This window comes from Dichotomopilus funicola, assembly GCF_033296635.1.
Source record: "Dichotomopilus funicola strain CBS 141.50 unplaced genomic scaffold C8A04scaffold_60, whole genome shotgun sequence".
NCBI lineage: Eukaryota > Fungi > Ascomycota > Sordariomycetes > Sordariales > Chaetomiaceae > Dichotomopilus > Dichotomopilus funicola.
In genome coordinates, this window is record NW_026944081.1 from 48,917 (window position 1) to 66,998 (window position 18,082).

The 18,082-nt window shown below is 56.7% G+C and overlaps 5 protein-coding genes across 5 annotated transcripts; 2 read left to right on the forward strand and 3 right to left on the reverse strand.

The window, feature by feature from the left end:
- Positions 1 to 1,079: 1,079 nt before the first annotated feature.
- C8A04DRAFT_31075 (uncharacterized protein) lies at positions 1,080 to 2,939 on the forward strand (the record flags this gene model as incomplete). Its single annotated transcript, XM_062781630.1, has 1 exon — positions 1,080 to 2,939. One exon carries the CDS (start codon positions 1,080 to 1,082, stop codon positions 2,937 to 2,939), a length of 1,860 nt encoding a protein of 619 aa, XP_062634696.1.
- Positions 2,940 to 4,324: 1,385 nt separating this feature from the next.
- On the reverse strand, positions 4,325 to 5,106 carry C8A04DRAFT_14169 (uncharacterized protein; the record flags this gene model as incomplete). Its single annotated transcript, XM_062777990.1, has 4 exons — positions 4,325 to 4,420; positions 4,460 to 4,608; positions 4,760 to 4,813; positions 4,902 to 5,106. 4 exons carry the CDS (start codon positions 5,104 to 5,106, stop codon positions 4,325 to 4,327), a joined length of 504 nt encoding a protein of 167 aa, XP_062634697.1.
- Positions 5,107 to 6,098: 992 nt separating this feature from the next.
- Positions 6,099 to 8,130, forward strand: C8A04DRAFT_31077 (uncharacterized protein; the record flags this gene model as incomplete). The annotated part of the gene is made up of 4 exons (XM_062781631.1): positions 6,099 to 6,318; positions 6,383 to 7,285; positions 7,366 to 7,899; positions 7,988 to 8,130. 4 exons carry the CDS (start codon positions 6,099 to 6,101, stop codon positions 8,128 to 8,130), a joined length of 1,800 nt encoding a protein of 599 aa, XP_062634698.1.
- A 1,310-nt stretch (positions 8,131 to 9,440) lies between these two features.
- Positions 9,441 to 11,699, reverse strand: C8A04DRAFT_39170 (mitochondrial sulfite oxidase; the record flags this gene model as incomplete). Its single annotated transcript, XM_062784484.1, has 2 exons — positions 9,441 to 9,548; positions 9,606 to 11,699. 2 exons carry the CDS (start codon positions 11,697 to 11,699, stop codon positions 9,441 to 9,443), a joined length of 2,202 nt encoding a protein of 733 aa, XP_062634699.1.
- A 2,330-nt stretch (positions 11,700 to 14,029) lies between these two features.
- On the reverse strand, positions 14,030 to 16,762 carry C8A04DRAFT_14145 (uncharacterized protein; the record flags this gene model as incomplete). Its single annotated transcript, XM_062777981.1, has 2 exons — positions 14,030 to 14,680; positions 14,792 to 16,762. 2 exons carry the CDS (start codon positions 16,760 to 16,762, stop codon positions 14,030 to 14,032), a joined length of 2,622 nt encoding a protein of 873 aa, XP_062634700.1.
- Positions 16,763 to 18,082: the final 1,320 nt, after the last annotated feature.

The window sequence follows — 18,082 nt, forward strand, 5'->3', positions numbered from 1 at the left end:
TTTAATGATCAGAAAAGAGATAAGGGATATGTCTAGATGAAGAAAGCAAACGGGTTGATTAACTTACTGGTAAGTATCATTCACAAAGTCGAGCATGATAATTAGATTCGATCGAAATCAAAATGTCAAGCAAATTAAATTCGCAGAGAACTATAAACTTAAGTCAAGTCTTTGAGACTTAGCAATGCAGATTGTAAGTCTTACTAGGAACAATAGTCTCAAACCTACTTTCCATTTTATTTAAGCCCAGGGCAGAATTACTCGATTAGGCGATTGTCCCTCTGACTGCGGTTTTAGCTCATCGAGTCAAACTTGCAACCTATTATGCGAGGATAGTTGATATCACCACTTGATTCAACAACTCCCATCTACTCCACCGACCGCCATTTATTTAGGTACCTTAAGTAATTCAAAGGATCCCACCGGGACGTACGGGAATTTGGGGTCAACCTCAAGGCAAACGAAGGAAGGAGCGATGATGCGTTGAATTGTTGAATTGCACAGTGCATAGAGCAAGCGATACCCACACTGTGTTCCTGACGGACCCAGTTCTACCAACACAATAGTTCAGGTACCTTATAATTAGTAGTGCTCCAAAGAAAAGTTTGAGAAGGCTCCATCCCCGAGAGCCTGTCTTAGATTCGGGCTTGTCTTCACCCTGCAAACTCATCATACAACCAACTTGTTGATGAATATCGGTACCTTTCTTGGGCTCGCTGGCCAATTCCCATTGCCTCCAGCCCTGGCAACTGGCCAATAAATATCGAACCGCGTTCAGTTCCCCACTGAAAAGCAAGCCTCAAAATTTCAATCGCCCAACGTTTTAATTATCGGTCTGAAAAGTCAACAGGATTTCGCCCCGACACACAACTTCATCCACCAGACGATTTTATTTCCTCTGGATGGGTTTCAGAAATCCCTCCCCGTCAAGATTGCCTCCACGTCCATTAGAGCTGGCGACCTGGTCGTCTTTTAGGTGACTTCTTCGAAGTCAAATCACCACCCAACGGTGACGCGTGTTGGCGGCTTAATTATTTATTCAATCAAGGTCGCGCTATCAAGCGGTGGGATCCGCTAAGATGCATCACAAGATTGAGCCGATATATCTCTACGGCTTTGACTTCAACATTCAGAAGCGGCAGCGATTCAACCAGCAATGGGTGTGTGCGTTCCATACTGCCTGGTACACCAACGAACGCCATCCGTCATCGGATGCGAATGACGACCCCAGCAGGCGACGCGAGATCCGGTATGGCAACACTATCTACGTTCTTTTCCGGGCTCTTTTCCACCTCAGGAAATACTATGGCCCGGATCCCTTTTGGAGCGCCGTGAGCAGAGGTTTCAATACCAGCCCGACGATGGTGCGCGCGACTGTGGACATCCTCACTGAAGCCCGCCGGTCGCACCGTGACAAACCCTCGAATGATGTTTCCGACACGGCGCGCGCTGCCGATGAGTGGATCGACTTTCTCGATAATGAGGCCCGCTCGCGCTCGCAGAGTCTGGACCCAGCTATTCACAAGGAAGCCGAGCGTTTTTTCAAGAGCCAGGAAAAGCTGCACCTCAACGCCTCCAGGGTACCCGCTGTAGGCAGGTACCTGCCTCCGGAAGAGCACAACGCTCCCGACCGGTCTGAGGATCTACGAAATGGGTCTCGCAGCGGCCCATCTGGGCGCAAGCGGTCCGCGTCTCCTCCGGCCGGTCCGGCTCCCAAAGCCAGGCGCTTCGAAGGTGATAGCTGGAGGATGGCCTGGCCTGAGCCGGATAGGCACGGCGCTCTAGATGAGTTGCCTACTATCCAGTCGACTAGAAGTCCTCCGCGGCGAAGTGAGGCTGCTCAGCCAGGCCAACCGCAAGCGGCTCAAGTTCAACCACCCAAATCAAATTCAGCGGCTGGACCTACACGATCGTCAACGTTGACCAACCCGGCTCCTGCATCATCGTTCCTTCCCACCCCGAAGCGGGAGGAACTGTCGGAGACTCCAGGGCTTTCGGCACCAAAGGCGCCAATTGCTTTTAAGCTGGGTTCGTCGTCAAATGGGGCGGCGGGCACGAATCCGCCAACGTCGCCCTCGGGACCAAAGCAGCCTGTACCTGCACCTATACATCCAGCCCGGGCGCAGATGATATCGGATAAGAATGATGTGAAATCTCTACAAGCCCAGATTGAAAGCCTGCAAAAGCAACTCGTGGAAGCGAAGAGGGCAAAGCCAACTACTCCGGCTGCGCCAACTCCACCGAGCGCAACCAGCGAGCAGATGACAAAATTAACCCAAGAAATGGCGTCGGCAACCAATGCTGTTAGTACCATCATGGAATCCATGCACGCCGTCGTCGACAGGCTCGACTCTTTGCACGACGTCGTCACCTTGCTCACCACGGAGCAGAAAGAGTTGAAGAGCACTATCCCTCAGATTGCCAGCACGGCTGGCGACGGAGATCGCCCCGATATTAACAGCAGCAACGCAAACCTCGACGCGATCCTTGGCCCGATCCAAGTCATCGCCACAGCCGTTACCATACTGCAAACCCAGGTCGCGGATCTCCAATCCAACAACCCCCAAAACCCTCCCACAACCCTTTCCCATAGCCCAACCGACACCACCGCCCTCGAAACCCTCCTCGAATCCCAAACCACCCGCATTGACACCCTCACTCAGCACATCACTACCCTCCAGCGCCAGCACCTACAACTCCACCAAGCCCAGCAACAACAAGCCCGGCTGTCCTCCCCCAACAGCCCCCATCCACAGCCCCAAACCCTACCCCAGGTCGCGGCCGCGGCGGAGCGGGATCTCAAATATCACTTGGGCGCGATGGAGCGGTTGTACCACAGGCCTGGAACCAGCAAGGCCGTGAAGGAGGAGACGGAAAATTTGATGGCGACGCTCACTGAGGGTGCGATGGCAGCGCATAAATTCGGGAAGGGTTTGTGAGGAAAGGGGGTGGAAATGGGGTTGGGGACTGGGGGGTGTGCGTCATTCTTGCGGAGTTTCGGGTTAATTTTTATCGCTATTTCCTTTAATTTTCTGATCCATTTTTTTTCCTTTACAGATTATTTATACCTTTCAGGCAAGGGTGTTATACTAGGAGCTATCAACGGCGCCTAGAGATGATAAGAAGGCTGGAGAGCGCCAATGGTGGTTGCGAAGATGGGCGGGCGTTGCGTTGTGTTACGCAACAAGGGTGGAAACTCGATGCAACACCAGGGCAGGGCATCACTCATAATGTTGCCCAATGACAAAGGACACTCGGTTATTCTACATCAGCCCCCTATTTTGCGTGAGCATAATGGGAAGTTGTTAGTCAAGCCTTGACTTGACTAACATCATCGTACGCGTCCGGGGCGGGAAATAGTGCGCTACAGCCTCAGAAAAGCAAACTCCATCACATACACGCACCGCCTGCCCTTGCCTGTTTTTATCCAAACCATTTTAGGCACGGACAGGACACTTGCTAGAGAACTTGCGCAAGCCATCCAAACAACCGAACGGGGCTTGGGCATAAGGGTTGGGCATCGACCTAGGGTCCTTCGATCCCCTTGCTGGGGCCGCGTGACACAGAGTATCGTACCAGACACGCATCACCAAACTCCGGATTGGGAAACCGGATCAAAGGACACGGATGTATCACCAACAACAACTAGCGAGGGACTCGCCCGTCGCCGAGGCTTGGTGGCGGTGTGAAAGCCGCGCGGTGGGTGACATGGCAGCACGGCAGATGGGGAAAAGCAAGATTGCGTTGCGCAAGCCCAGCCATTGAAACGGTGTTTTTTTTTCTGTTTTTGCTCTTTTTTGGAAGTCCAAGAAATACGGGAAGGGGCGGTCTGGGCAATATCTTGCTCGGCGCGTAACGTTGGGCTAAGGGGGAAGTGGAGGGAAGGAAGGGGTTTGAGTGCCGCTGAGTCAGCATATGCATGCTGTGGGGGAAAGGAGAATGCCGAGAGAGGGGCCCCGCGGCTCCCGTCCCGCTCTGCACGCGAGATGATCGCGCGGCGGAGCTAGCTACGTAGCTTTTTTAGATCGTTACGCAATTGAGGCGTTGAGTTAACCTTGGTTGCGTTTGTGATACGGTCGTGCTTTGCGATGGGGTCGGTCGGGTAAATTAAATGAGGCAGCTCGGGGGTGAAAGCTTAATTATATATTTCCCGAGGCGGGCTCAACTATCACTCAGCGGATTGGTCGGTGAATCTGGGGACAGTTCACACACCTCCACGAATCCTACAGCACTTGTGGAATCCTACAGTACTTGTGGGTTATGCGCTTTGGGGATGCCTCATAAAATTGTGATTCGGGGATTTTAAACGTAAAAAAGTCTATCGTCATCGTTTTGGCCTCGCTTCAGGACCGCCCCAGCCGGTGAGGTGTACCTCGACGGGACTCCCACCATTGCGGACGATCACTAGATGGAAATCGACCTTGGCGGCGTCGATGCCCACGCCGGTGTCGTCGTCGACGGTCGAATCGTTCGATATTTGGTGCTCCGTCCACGCCGGGACAAAAGCAAAATCCCCCGGCCCAAGTTCATGACGTTCGGGCTCCTCTTTGTCCCCGCGCGGTTGGGAGAGAAGGGACCCCTTGCCTGAGACCGCGTAGATGATAGTTTCTTTGGGACCGTGGTTTTAGACGGGGGCAGGTCAATCTGGGGGGACGGAATCACCAACCAACCAACCCGCTGGATACGGCAGGAGGTTTGGGTTTAGGCGGAAAGGGGGTTGTGTAACGCAGAGGTAGTAGGTATAGGTATGTACACATACCTTGTTCGCCATGGTGGCGTACTGAAGTTGAGGAACCGGGTTTTACAACGAGCACTATTGGAGACACACGGCGGGTTTGCATGGGAGGAGTCATCTAATTAAAGTATACGGGGCAAGGGAATGGATGAGAGAGGGGACCAACCGGAGGTGCACATGCTGTCTGTCATGTTGACAACGGCATGTCTGCTGATGACTTTGACGCCCGTCGTCGTGGTCCCGCCGTTTTCTGATTCGATGGCGCGGGTTTCGGGCTCGGGGGGTAGGATGTCGGCCGCTTTGGTGACGGCGACGGATGTGGGTAGGATCATCGGTAGGATATCTTGGATCAGTGGGAGGAAGGACGCCATTCTGCGGAAATAGCCTTCGGTTTTGGGGGGCTGCATTCGTGGGCTGAGGTTGAGGGTGCACGTCACGGTCGTCGTTACCTGGATATGCGGCGTGCCGATCTGAACTCTGGGCGCTGGGCGAAGTAATTGTGACAACGGAAACACGACGCCGACCTGGGGCAGTTTTAGGTCCCAGGTTAGACTCTGGACTTGGCCGCGGGGCAAAGGCAGAGAGAGCGCTGTGTCGTTGGCTGTGGTGACAAGAAAATGCTTTTGATCTCTGGTAAATGTCGAGTCTTAGGAACTTGATAGCTGGTGCCAATTGTGCCGGTGAAAAACTTTTCTTCCTAGTGAGATGAGATGTTGATAGTCTGTGACGCGATGCTAAAGCCAAGCTTCAAGCTTCAGGGCCGGAGGCGCAGCCGGCCTGGGCCGAGAACGGATCACCGGGTCACTGTGGGGGCGGGCAATCGCTGTCAACGCGCGCCTTCCCTGGACCTTGTCGAAGATTAGTATACAGTGTGAGGAGCCGACATTCGGGAAATACATAGTACCCGTCCACGTAACCCAATTCACATACTCGGGCCCAAGAGGACAGAGAGCAAACATCTATTGTGATCAAGGTTAAGGAATGCATAGGTCTGTTGATGTATACTCCCTGAAGTGACCTTTGTTTGTGCAAAACCTTTCCGTCTAGGATGGGTTTCACACTGCATGCTGCATGTTGAGCGTGTGAGAATGGAGCTGGCTGACAGAGTGCACTGTGCGTGCTGAGGATACGCCAAGTGGGGTCGGGTGTTGTGCAGCGGAATTTATTCCCCACGCCCCGCGACTTTCGTCTCAAATCGGCTCCTGCATCGCCCGAATATCATGCGTGGCCATCACTCATCAGCGCCTCGCCAAATCACCGATCCACGCCGTCACACTTTCCCATACCTATCGGTATAGAAATACCTCCATTACCAGTTAATCTGAACTCTTTTCCTCATCACGCAGATGATCACGAGTGCACAATGGCAGCAACCGGCCATACCGACGAGGACCTAAGCTACCCCACGACCCCGCTTCAGGGCGACTCTCACCCAGCGGCGAATGAGACCCTGAAATTGTCGACCTTGGCGCTCCGCACCGCGTCGCAGAAACCCACCGCGTTAGACACCCCGCCGGAGACTCCATTAGACGATGATGTCGGGTCGACGACAAAAAATGGCAAGGGGAAAGAAGCGGCATTGGGTAGGTCCCGGATCGGTCTACTCTTTGTCTTTACCTGGGAAGCTAATCGCATGTGTTGGCTTAGAGCACGACGTCAACCCATTAATCCCATCACGTCTCACTGGACTCCCGGCGGAGCTTTTGGCCAGCATACTTCAGTACCTGGCCCCAACGGACTTGGCCAATATCGCAGGAACATGCCGTATAATGTACACCTATGCGGCCGACGAGCGACTTTGGAAGGCCCACGTACAGGAGAATGTTCCGTGCCAGCAAATCACATCCCCGTACCCATTTGAGACGTTCCAGGAGCTATATGCGGCCAGGGACCCGCATTGGTTCATCCCCAAGTACAAACTCTGGTTTGCCGACAACGGCCTGCCCGGACGCCTGATGGCGGTTCAGTACGACCAGCGCCGGGGCATGATCGAAGGCTTCCAGGTGGTTGCCCGGAATAAGAACACCAGTTTCCACACGTGGCATTCCAACGGCAACACCATCATCTCGGGCTTCAATCCGGATGTCAAGATCTACCATGATAACCCCATCCTCCGTCTCCCGGTAGTCGCGAGTGCCGAAAACACCAACGGTGATGGCCCCACAACCAGCAGCAGCGAGTCTGGCTCACAACACCAAAGGCCCAAAAGGGGCAACCGCTTCAAGCCTGAGTTTTACATGCCGACAACCGACCTAAGCGGCCTACAAAGCAGCTTCGCATTCGCCAAAAGACTGACGCCAGACGAGGTCGCTGCGCGCCTCAACCCACCCTTTCCTTACCGCAATGTCTGGCCCCCTCGATCTATCCCGAGCTCTGAACGCGTGATAGGCGCCGGTTTAGACCACCCTTCATCTCTCGACAGCCGCCGAGACCGCCCCGAGACGCGGGGGCAGGTGTGCCAACGCGCGTTCCGCATCCATAAGTGGCTCCATGTGAGCCCCATTGACAACCGCTTTAGTCTGTTTCCTGAACCTTTCGAGACTTGGCAGGGTCGGTTTCCTTCACGATTAACCCTCGCGCTCTACTATTGGCCTTATCACGCCCGAAACTAACATCTCAACTTATCTCAGGCACGCCACCCCACGCAGCTGGTGTTCCATCGAACACAACAACTGGCCTGTCTATGGCCAATTTGTTGTGGAATAACATCAGCACGATCATGTCGCATCGATTCGACGCTATTTCCGGCCAGTCGCCCGTGGCTGAGGACGTCTCAACTTACAGCACCATCGATCCGGAGCAGTACACTCCAACCGAGACGAAGCCTTTCCGCGGCATATGGGTCGGCGATTACGGCCTACACGGCCCCGAGTTTCTCTGGATCCACCAACCGGACGACGAGGACGAGTTTGTACCTCCCACCCGTTCCGATGGAGAGTCGGACGAAGACTTCGCCAAGCGCGAGCGTGACGCTGCCAGATACCGCGGCAGGTTAGAGGCGATCAAGCTCACAGGCGATGCCAACATTCCGCGCGGTGAACACTCGTTCATCGTGGAGGAACTGGGCGAGCAAGGCCTCGCGCGGATCGAGACCCACGCTCCGTTTGAGGGTGTCCGGGTGGTACGAAGCGAATGCCACATTGCTGATCATGGGTTTTCTAATGGTGAGTTGCCTATCACTTGCTTACCCATTCCCCTGCTGTATTCTGTTCGGACAGAGTAAGGGTGGCGGATAACTAACAGCGATTACAGCCCGACGCATCGGGGGAGAGTTGTTCTGCATCTCGCACGACAAGCTGGCGTACCACTGGATCGACCTGAACCACATCAGCTACTTTTACCGCGTGAATGTCGACAAGCTGATTGTCCCCTTATCTTCTAATCCCGCAACATAGCCTTCCATTGGAGCTCGGTTTATCCGTTTCTCGAAATAGAGATGAATAAATCGGGAATGTGTGCGGCCGAAAACCTTGGCTGCACCGGCCCGGTACTCAACTACTTGGCCGACCTCTCCGCTAATCTTTTGAGGGGATGATACCCGCATTTGGCCAACAGGCTAATAATGTTTCCCACTGGCACTGGCGTTTGTTGACATTAGCTTTGTCTTGTCTTTTTTTTTTTTTCGGTCCTGCTCCGCAGGTACGAGGAGCCACCCACCAAGGAGCAACCCGCCGAGGAGTAGCCCGCCTCTCGCTTTGAGCTACGATGATACTACTTGATATCTATCGGCAGGAGGATGTTTAACGGATTACGGAGTGTCACGGGACGGGAAGGTATGGAAACGGAACGGAACGGAGCATAGCCTGGGCGGTGGGCGGAACACTTGTCTGATCAACTTTGGCGGTGGGAGGTTGGGGCCTCCATGTCCCATGTTTTTTCTTCTCATATGTAACTAGCTACTACCCGAGCTACGCTACGCTGTCTTGCATTAGGCGATGGTCGCAGCTTTTGTAACAATTGTAATGTTTCTACCCCATAGTAACGTGCTGGTGGCGGACACCGGTGCTGTGGGTAATATATTGCCGTTTTCAAATCTTGGGTTTATTTGCTTAGGTGTTTGCTACAAACAGCCCGAAGATTAATTACCGACTCGCGGTGCCATAGTCAGAGTTGACCATGATGGAGTCAAGGGGAGCGGGAATGATGCGGAACCACCGGTAGGTTAAGATAGTTCAGGACTTGGATGCCCGTCTCCAACGTGTGGTGGTGAGAGAAGGGTAAGCTATAAACTATCCTTGGTAGAACCCTGAGAGGCCTGGTCAAGTGAAGGGCATGCGCATCCCTCACCAAGTTGACGACACCTGACAGTAACGCCGAGCGATGAACCCCTTATGAACAGGTGTGCCGTGTAACAGTGTTGGTCGCAATAACACTGCTGGGGAAGCATATAGTGAGTGAGTGACGCTCGTTGAGTTGTGTTGATTCATATTAAACCAGAGCCTACGTGACATTAATCTAGGCCAAGGAACAAAACAAAAGAAAGCCGTAGACAAGGCTTTTGCTTTCCACAGCCCCATCGCCGCTCATGCGAGCCAGAGCCAAGCAAAACAACACCACCAAGAACACCTCTTAACCCTAACCCAACACACAATCCACTCGCTCGGTACGCCAATTAACCACAGAGCAACACAGCAGAGACACAATAGCTCAGCACATTCACAGTCCCAGTAGCACCACGGTCAACGCCCGGCTAACTACGAACACCTCACTTCCCCTCTCCACTCCCAACACCACTCTTCCTCATCCCCTCCCCAACTTCATCCGCCTCCTTCCGGAATCCACACCCATATGTCTCCCCCGTCGACCAAGTCACCTGTTTTTGACCCCGCTGCTGCTGCTGCTCCTTCTTCACCGCCTCACCGTCCCCAACTCCACCGTTGCTGCTGCTGCTACCACCACCAGTCGTAGTACACCTTGGACAAATCCTCACCCGATGCCACGCCGTCGCAAGATTCCCACGCACATTATAAATCCCCCGATGCGATTCCGGCTGGGTGTTATACGCGTCATCCGTAGCCTTTACAACAAGGGTCGTGCACCGCTGCTGCTGGTGGTGGTGTTTCCGCCGTCGGACTTTCTGGTCATCACACTCCTCACTGCTCTCCTCTTTCTTCTCGGCCGCATCCGGGGTCGGCAGCGCCAAAGCAGGCAAGGCACCAACATACCGCCAGCGAGTCCAAGCCCAGGCCTTGTTGCCGTGGCAGGGGTTGTTGGGATCGGCGGTGCAGTCGTTGACGAGTTCGGCTTGGTCCCAGGTCTGGCCGCCGTCGAGGGAGACGTCGACGCGGCTGATGGCGCGGCCGCCGCCGGAGTAAGCATAACCCTGGGCCGCGACGGGTTCGTTGGCGGGGGTGGTGGAGGAGGTTGGGGAGGAGGTGATGCCGATTTTCTTGGGGAGGGCGGCTATGTCGACGGTGCGGGTGGTGCTGGAAGAGCACTTTGGTGACTGGGCTTGGTTCTGGGTGTTGTTGTTGCCCATCCAGGGTACGCGGCCGCGGCGCACGCAATCGCCGACCCAGACACCGGTGATGGCGCTGGTGACGGGCATTTCTTGGATCGATTTGGCGCGGTCCCAGTCCGGGTTGGCACCTTCGTTGGGGCCGAAGGCTTTGTAGTCGCGCCGCTGCCATTGGCTCGTGCTCTCTTCATCGGAGATCACGATCTTGCTGAGCCACTTGACGGAGCGTGCGGCGACATGGCCAGGAACGACAGCGCGCAGGGGGAAGCCGTGGTCGCGAGGGAGCGCCTCGCCGTTCATGCCAAAAGCGAGCAGCACATCGCCGCGTGGGTCGAGCGCTTTTGCGAGCGGGATGGACGCGCCGTAGGCTTCAAGCCCGGTGAACTGGACGTGCATGGCGTTGGCGTCGACTTGGTCTTCGTCCTGCGGGGGCGAGCGGTCCTTTCGTGTTGGCGAGGTAGGCTGGAGCACCTTGAGTCCCGCGTCAGCGAGGATATCAGAAAGCCGTACCCCTTCCCACTCGGCGTTGCTGATCGCCCCAACCCCCCACTGCAAGCCGTTCGTCTTCCCAGCATGTCGGGTCATGTCGTTTCGCCTGTTCCCGCTACATTGTAGCACTGCCGTGACCTTGTGTACCGGGAATTTCGACTTGAGGTCCTCCAAAGTGTACTGTTTCGTCTCGCCATCGGGGAGCTCAATGCTCAGCGTATGCTGCTCAGCCTTGGTCTCTTCCACCACTGGCACCCACATGTGATGCCGGACATAGAATAGTCCGTTCGGGGTATGAAATGCACGGTCGAGTTCCTCGTTTGGCGGTTCCGCATTCCGTGGCTTGGCCGTGTGGGTAATCAAGCGCGGGTCGCGAACTGGGTCGCTCACGAAGGGATCCTCGATCGTCTCTGTGGCCGGCCGGCCGTCGGGACCCAGATCCTCCACGTCGATGAACCCGATCAAATACTGTTGTAGGATCTCTCGAACATGCGGCGCCTTGTGGATGGTGAAGATGTTCCAGTACGGCTCAATGCTAGCCCCGGCTGCGCGGAGGATCACATCGCCACCGGGATGCGCGGCGACCCAGTCTGTGATGTTGTACACCTTGTCCTCATACGTAACCCACGGTTCTCCGGAAGAGGCACCGTGCTTTCGTATGTCAGAGAGGCGAAATCGAGGAAGAGAGGGGTCCCGCTCGTCCTTCGCGACCGCAGCTACCTCCTCTATCCTCGCGCCCTCATCGACAGACTGAGAATAGGCCAGCGCAGAGGCAACTAGGCCGCCCCCGACCAGCAATCCGAACGGAGCCGCCCTCGCCTGGACGGCCGGCCGATGGGGTTTCGAAAGCTTGACAGGGGGTGCCCGGGGAGCATCTTTCGGGGAGGGATGAGTGCCAGTGTGGACGCCGCGAGACCGAAGCCGACACTGCCGGCACATCGTCAACTCGGTGACATCCCGCCGACTAAGTTGGCGTAGGAGGGTGGTGGAAAGGTTTCTCGTTGCCCGGGTCGCCATGATGTGTGGTTGCCCAAAGATGGGCGAGCTCGATTCTTTGGAAGCTTATCGCCTTCAGTCCGATAGCTGCGACTCGCGTATGAAACCGAATTGGATAAGGAAGTTGGTTGGGTTTCGGGGCAAAGTCACTTAAGATCGCCCAAAAGTCAGGCCGCAACAGTAACACCGCAAAACGCCAACCTCAACAACTTGAAAGCTGAATGGTGACACAACAAGCCAGACACTCGATGCGCTTGGTGTGACGCGGCGCGAGATGATTTGGGGAGATTCAGCTCTCGCTCACAAAAAGATAAAAAAACAAAGGCAAACCAATGTCAGTCCCCAACCTGCAGCGCTCTGCTCACACCCGAAATCTTGTCTCGGAAGAAGAAAGAGGGAGCCATGGCTTCTTCGACGGCGTCCAGCCACGAGAACCAGTTTGGAAGGAGCTCCTGGACTTTGCCGTTGGGAGTGAGCAAGGGTTGGATGTGGGCTGTTTGGCGGTCTCCCGATGCTGGCCGTCACGGCAATCGGGGTGGATCTCTTTACGTCAGGGACCCGGGTACCCTGCAGGCTGGAACTGGCGCCGAGGCGCGGCACGTGGTCGCGACCTGCATAGTCGGTCAGCTGACCTCGCGATATTCTCCGTGGCTTGCCGGCCTTTGTGACTGCCAAGGAATGGCGGCCGACAGCTGGTGGCAGTTGGAGGCCAGGAGGGCAAGCCACCGATGGCCGCCGAGAACCGGAAGCTGCCTTCCATTTTGGGCTTATTTTCAACACCATCGCGGCTTCGGCTTCCACGGCACGGCACGAGAACTGCTGAACGATTCATATTTGCCTCAAGCACGCAATTTAAGGACCAAAAACCTAAAAATGATGAAAGACCGCGCAAAATCGATTTTTACCCAAGCTACCCACTCACTGACTGACTCATCGCCACCGATGCGTCAGAACTCAAAATGAAAAACTCGAACAAAAACAAAAACATCAGCCATGTATCCGTAACTACCTTATCGTTCCCACCCCGATCCCCGGATCTCCGATCCCGTACTCCACTTATGCCGAACCGATCCGGCCGAGACCCTCTCCGAACCCGAACGCCAACCGTTCCGTGCACCGCGATAGCGTAGGATTTTCCCATCCGGCTCATTTTTGCTTCCTTTCTCTCTCCTTCTATCGTTAGCTTAGCACTCCCCACTACGACCCGATGAGACCGTCCTAAGAAACCGCCTTCCGCTCTTGGTTCCGCACATGATCGACCACCACCACCAACCGAGGCGTCCGTCAAAACCACCGGCATCCTCCAAGCTTTCGGACTTCTGCAGAGCCGATTACTTCCCGTCATCCTTCTTCGCCTTCGCGTTCCCCTTCGCCTTAGGCTTCGGTTTCGGCTTCAACGTCTCAGCCGTCTTCTGCGCCGACGTCACCGCAGCCCGCCTCGGCACCCGACGTGTAGCCGGGGCCTTTTTGGGTGGGGACTCAGGCTTGGGAGAGGCTCTGGAAGTGGGAACTGGGGTCCGCGTAGTCTTAGTGGTGTTGGAGACTGGTACGGCCTTGGGCACCGGCACCGGCGCCGGCGCCGGCGCAGCTGCGGGCGCGGCGGTGGGGACGGGTGTAGGTGTGCGTGCGCGTACGGGAGCGGGAGCGGGAGAAGGTGTGGGAGAACGTGCGGGTGAGGAAGACTGGAACCACTCAGCAGGTGGGGAGGGGCGCGGGGGTTTCCTGTGGGGATGCGATAGTTTGGGCATGCTACGCGATGGGGTATCACTGTGGTTCGGGAGGTCGATCCCCTTGTCGGCCGTGGTCTTTGGCTTTGGCCTGCGTCCCGATCCTGCTGCTGCTGCTGTTGTTGTTGTTGTTGCTGCCGCTGATGGGTTGGGAGCGGGCTGGGCCGGGCGTGATGCCGGAGGTTGGGGTTGAGACCCAGGCGACGAGGTCCTGGGGCTTGCCGCAAGTTGCGATGGGGTTGCCCGCGGCCGGGTAGCCATCGACAACGAACCGGTCCCCGGGGCCGGTACGTCTGATTCTTCGTCGGACGAGTCGGGGATGATTTCTGAGGGTGCCTTGTCCGCTTTGGTAGGCTTCGCTAGCTCTGGCTTTGCTGTCCTGGCTGGCTTAGGTTGTCCGTCGCCTCGCCGTTGGGAGACCGGCCTGAACTCGCCTGTCGAGTCTCTGGAGTGGTTACTCGTGGGCGCCGATGAGAGGTCAGATGATTCTTCCGCCTCAGACTCTTCTTCGGATTCTTCCCGGCGCCGTCGCTTTACCCTTGGGCCTACCACTTCGATCTCCGGTCTGCTGTGTGTCAGTTCGACGAGGTCTATCGAATGGATAATGACTGGTCAAGGGGAAACTCACTTTTTCTGTGGACGCTTCCGCTTGTTGAGTTTTGGGGCTGGTTTCGCCTTTTCGGCCTTACTGGCCGCCGCACCCCGAGTCCTCGTCGCACCCGGATCTAGGCCATCTGCTTCGGCCACCATTGCCCGGAGGACCTCCATGTGCTTCTCCCGCATGTGCGCCATCCGCTCCCCAACGGACTGATTCGGCCGCTCGGGGGCGTCGCAAAAGTTGCACCGCCTTACCACGTGCCGTTCGTGAAGATGTCGTTGCAGACGGTCTAGCTCTCGCCGGGGAAACTTGGCCGGGCAGCCAAAATACGGGCATCGCTCCTCACGGTACAGGACGCTTTTACGCAGGTTTCTGTAATCCTGTTGCAGCTGGCGGACTTCGGACGGTGTCAGGACGGAGAGGGACACCCTTGGCACTGTGTTGTGGCCTAGGTTGAGGATATTGTGGGATGTTGTCGCCTCTGGAGTGGTCGGCGTGGTGGTCAGCTCCATGCCGAGGGGGTTGGCAGAGGCGAGTCTTTCACTGCGAGCCTGGGTGTTATTGTCGCCTGCGTTTGGATTTGTGTTGGAATTTGCGTTTGCGCTTGTGTTTACGTTTGCTGCTGCACTTGTGTTGGCGCCCGCGTTTGTCTCTGGCTCTGCAACAGTCCGGCCCGTCTTTGCCCCCTTTTTCGTCCCGCCCCGGGCTGTTTGGGCCATAGAGGCGCTAACTGCTTTGGTGGGTATTTTGTCGAGGAGCGACGACGCCGTGAGTTTGCCCGCTGTGACCTGCTGGATCCCTTCCGCTTCCGCGCTCCCTGGTGGAAGCCGCATCGGGAATCTCTCGAGCGCGTAAATGTCGGACAAGGGCCACGGCTGCACGTCCCACGGGTGCAGCCTCTGGAAGGCGTTGCCTTGCATCCGCCCCTCCATTTGGTAGTCGTAATGGCGTTGGTGGATGGGGATTTGATCGGGTGTCAGCGCAAAGTACAAGTGCTCTTTGGGTGTGGCGTAGATGTCTCGGTACCCAAAGGGCTGCTCGATCGTGGGGTTGCCGTATAAAAGAAGGGGGTGGCTCTCCCGCACGATCTCGCTGACCTGGACCTCCGGCTCAACAATCAGCTTGCACATGGCCTTCCACTCGGCTTCTCCGGTGTGTGGCCCAAGGACCAAGATTGGCTTATGGAAGTCCGGTATCGCATCAAGGGGACCAAGGTCCAACTCGTCGTCGTCCATTATGGGGTCCTCGTTCCGGCCCTGGGTAACGGCAATCCACGGGTTCCGAAGCCGGTCCGCCTCATCGGACCCATCGTCCTCAATCTCCTCCCGCGGCGGCAGACCTATTAGGTCCCTGGCGATGTCCCTGAACTCGGCGACCGTGCTCGTCTTCGGGTACCAACGCACGGGTTCTCGTGTTCGCTCCCGGTCGATGACAGTATACTCCGAATACACGGGATACAGCCCTATGAACTGCGGGTATTCCCCGAGCCCGTTGTGCTGTTTAGGCAACCCCGCACTTGGCTGCGACTCGAGCCACCTCTTCCAGGTGATCAAGTGCTGATAGACCTGCCTGAAGGCGTAGACCGAGGACGTCGAGCGGCTCAGACCCATCGACAGGACGGGCGCGTCCCCTCCTGTACCCTGCAGGGCAATGCGCTGTCCGGGTAAGTACACCTCGATACTGTCGAGCCTTTCGCAGGCAACAGACGAGATGGACTCCTCCACGAGCTTTACAATCCTGTCATGCGACCTGGCCGCGCTCTCCACCTCGTCATGGAGGATGTAATTGTCCTCATACCCCCCGGTTGCCCCGGCCATGAACAAGTGCCAGCGGTCACTGACCCCGGTCGCGTTCTCCGGCGCCGCCATCACCAGTAATTCCACCTCGTTCGGGCCGGAGGGAGACCATTGCCCCGCCCATTCTACCCACATCGCAAAAGGGCACACCAGGCCCCCATACATCCCCACCGTGCACTCGTCCATCGTAAACCACGCATCTGGGACCGCCGGCCGGCCCGGCCGTAATATGAGGCGACCCGGTGTCAGCACCCGGCATAAGTTCGCTACCCACGGCGCGTACTGGTTGGTAAATAGCAGCCAGCCGTCTTCGTCGCGTGGTACCCGGAGGTACGCCACATCTCTCGCATCGTCGGGGCGCTCCTCGACAGGGGGATCCAGGGATTTTGCCATCACCCGCAGCACCCGGTGCTCCAGCTGGGGCTCCCAGATCCACGGAATCGGATCGTCCGGGCCCGCCACAAACAGCACCTTGCACGCGCTGTCCTCGTCGTCATCCGGGGTGTCCAGCACGTTCTCACGGATGAACTTCCACGCCAGCGTGTCATGGCTGTAGTCGCCCGGCCCGGCCGCCCAGATGGTGATGCCGTTTTTGGTGGGGTTGCGCATGAACTCGGCCCGGAGCTGCGGGTCGCTGGCGTACGGCTTGCGCCTGTCGAAGAGGTATACCGTGTAGGCGACGCCGACGCGGTTGTCGAGACACAGCAGGCGGTCAACGGCGTCAACGAAGGTGCGTGGGAGGTCGGAGCGGAAGTAGACTTTACCCTGGTAGCCGTATAGGGGAACCCAGCGATAGGACAGCGCGGGGGTCTTGGTGTCCTTGCGAGTGGGCTGCTCGGGGTTTTTGCCATAGATCAGAGCGACGCTGCGCTGGGCTTGGTCGTCATCCCGTTTGTTTCGTTTACTTGTCGGCGGCTGCTTGGTTTTGTAATGGCGGCGGTTCTCCTTGCTCAGGACGCTCATTTGGTCGGCCTTGTTAAGAACTTCAGGCTCATCCCCCGGCGATGATGGGCCCACGGACACGGATCCGCCACGCAACGCAACAGGCCGCTGAGATGCGCCGTGCTCTCGCTCGCCGTATCGTCTCTGCAACTGCCGGATCTGTTGATCCAGATCTCTCTCTGCCACAAATCCATTGTCAGCCTTGTTTCCTGTCCAGTCCGTTCTCGACGTCCGATACTTACTCGAGTCGGTAAAATCTCTACCAGCGTATGTCCGATCCACATACTCAGCTAAGAACTCGAGCCCGGTTCTCTGAGTCCCGCCATTCGCCGGCTCATCTTCCTCCTCGGGCCCGTTTAGAGCAGCAACAGGCAGCCCAAACCACGCCATCGCCAGTCGCAACGCCACATCCCCACCCTTGTTTCCATCACCTTCCTCGCCATTCGCGGCGTTCGCGGCGTTCTCTGCTTTCAAAGCCTCCTGGAATTTCTTGGTCTGCATGAGCTCGATATACCTCCACCCATTCACCGCGCGAAGCCCAACTAGCGCGGTCTCGCCGTCCAAGCCGCGAGGAGCCCGAGCCACGCTGCCAATTGCCTGCTGAACTTCCACATCCTCTCCGTCATCATTACGACCGCCTCCACTGATTCCCTTCCCCTTTCCCCCCTGTCCGCCCCGTCTCACCAACAGCAAATCACGCTCAAACGCGGTGAAATGTTGCTCTACAATACCTTGCACCGTCTGGCCCGGATCCCGCAATAGCAGCCAGAAGGCGCGGTGCACAGCTGCGAACTCGGCGCTGGTGGGGTTAATCGCGAGGTCCCAGCGGGCATCAGTCGAGAGTGGGGTATGAAGGGGGTTTGCGAGGTTGACGGGGAGTGGGCCGCCATGGGATGCAGAGTCGTCGTCATCGTCATGTTCGCCGGAGTTGGCGGTACGCCGACGACTTTTGCGCTTCAGAAGGTCGGCGTCATCCTGATTGGTGCGTTTTCCTCTAACGGAGCTAGGGAGTAGGGAACTGAGGCCCCAAAAAGACATTTTGTGCGCCGGTGATATGGTCTACTGCTCGGTATTATTAATGGTGTAGTCTTTTCCTCAGGGGCAGGACATCGCCGTTGTCATCCAGAGTCGTCGGTGGCTTATGTCGAGAGAAGCAACCCGAGAGTTGCACTTGAGCCGTCAACACGGGGCATAAAGATGGGAAAAAAAGAAATCGGATGGTTGGGCGTTTCTGTTGACGCTCGCTGTCAACATAACAGGATAAGGAGACAAAGACGCTGGTTGTTGGAAATTTCAGAACTACATTCCAACTCAGCCACGCTCCCCTTTTCGTATGCCAGA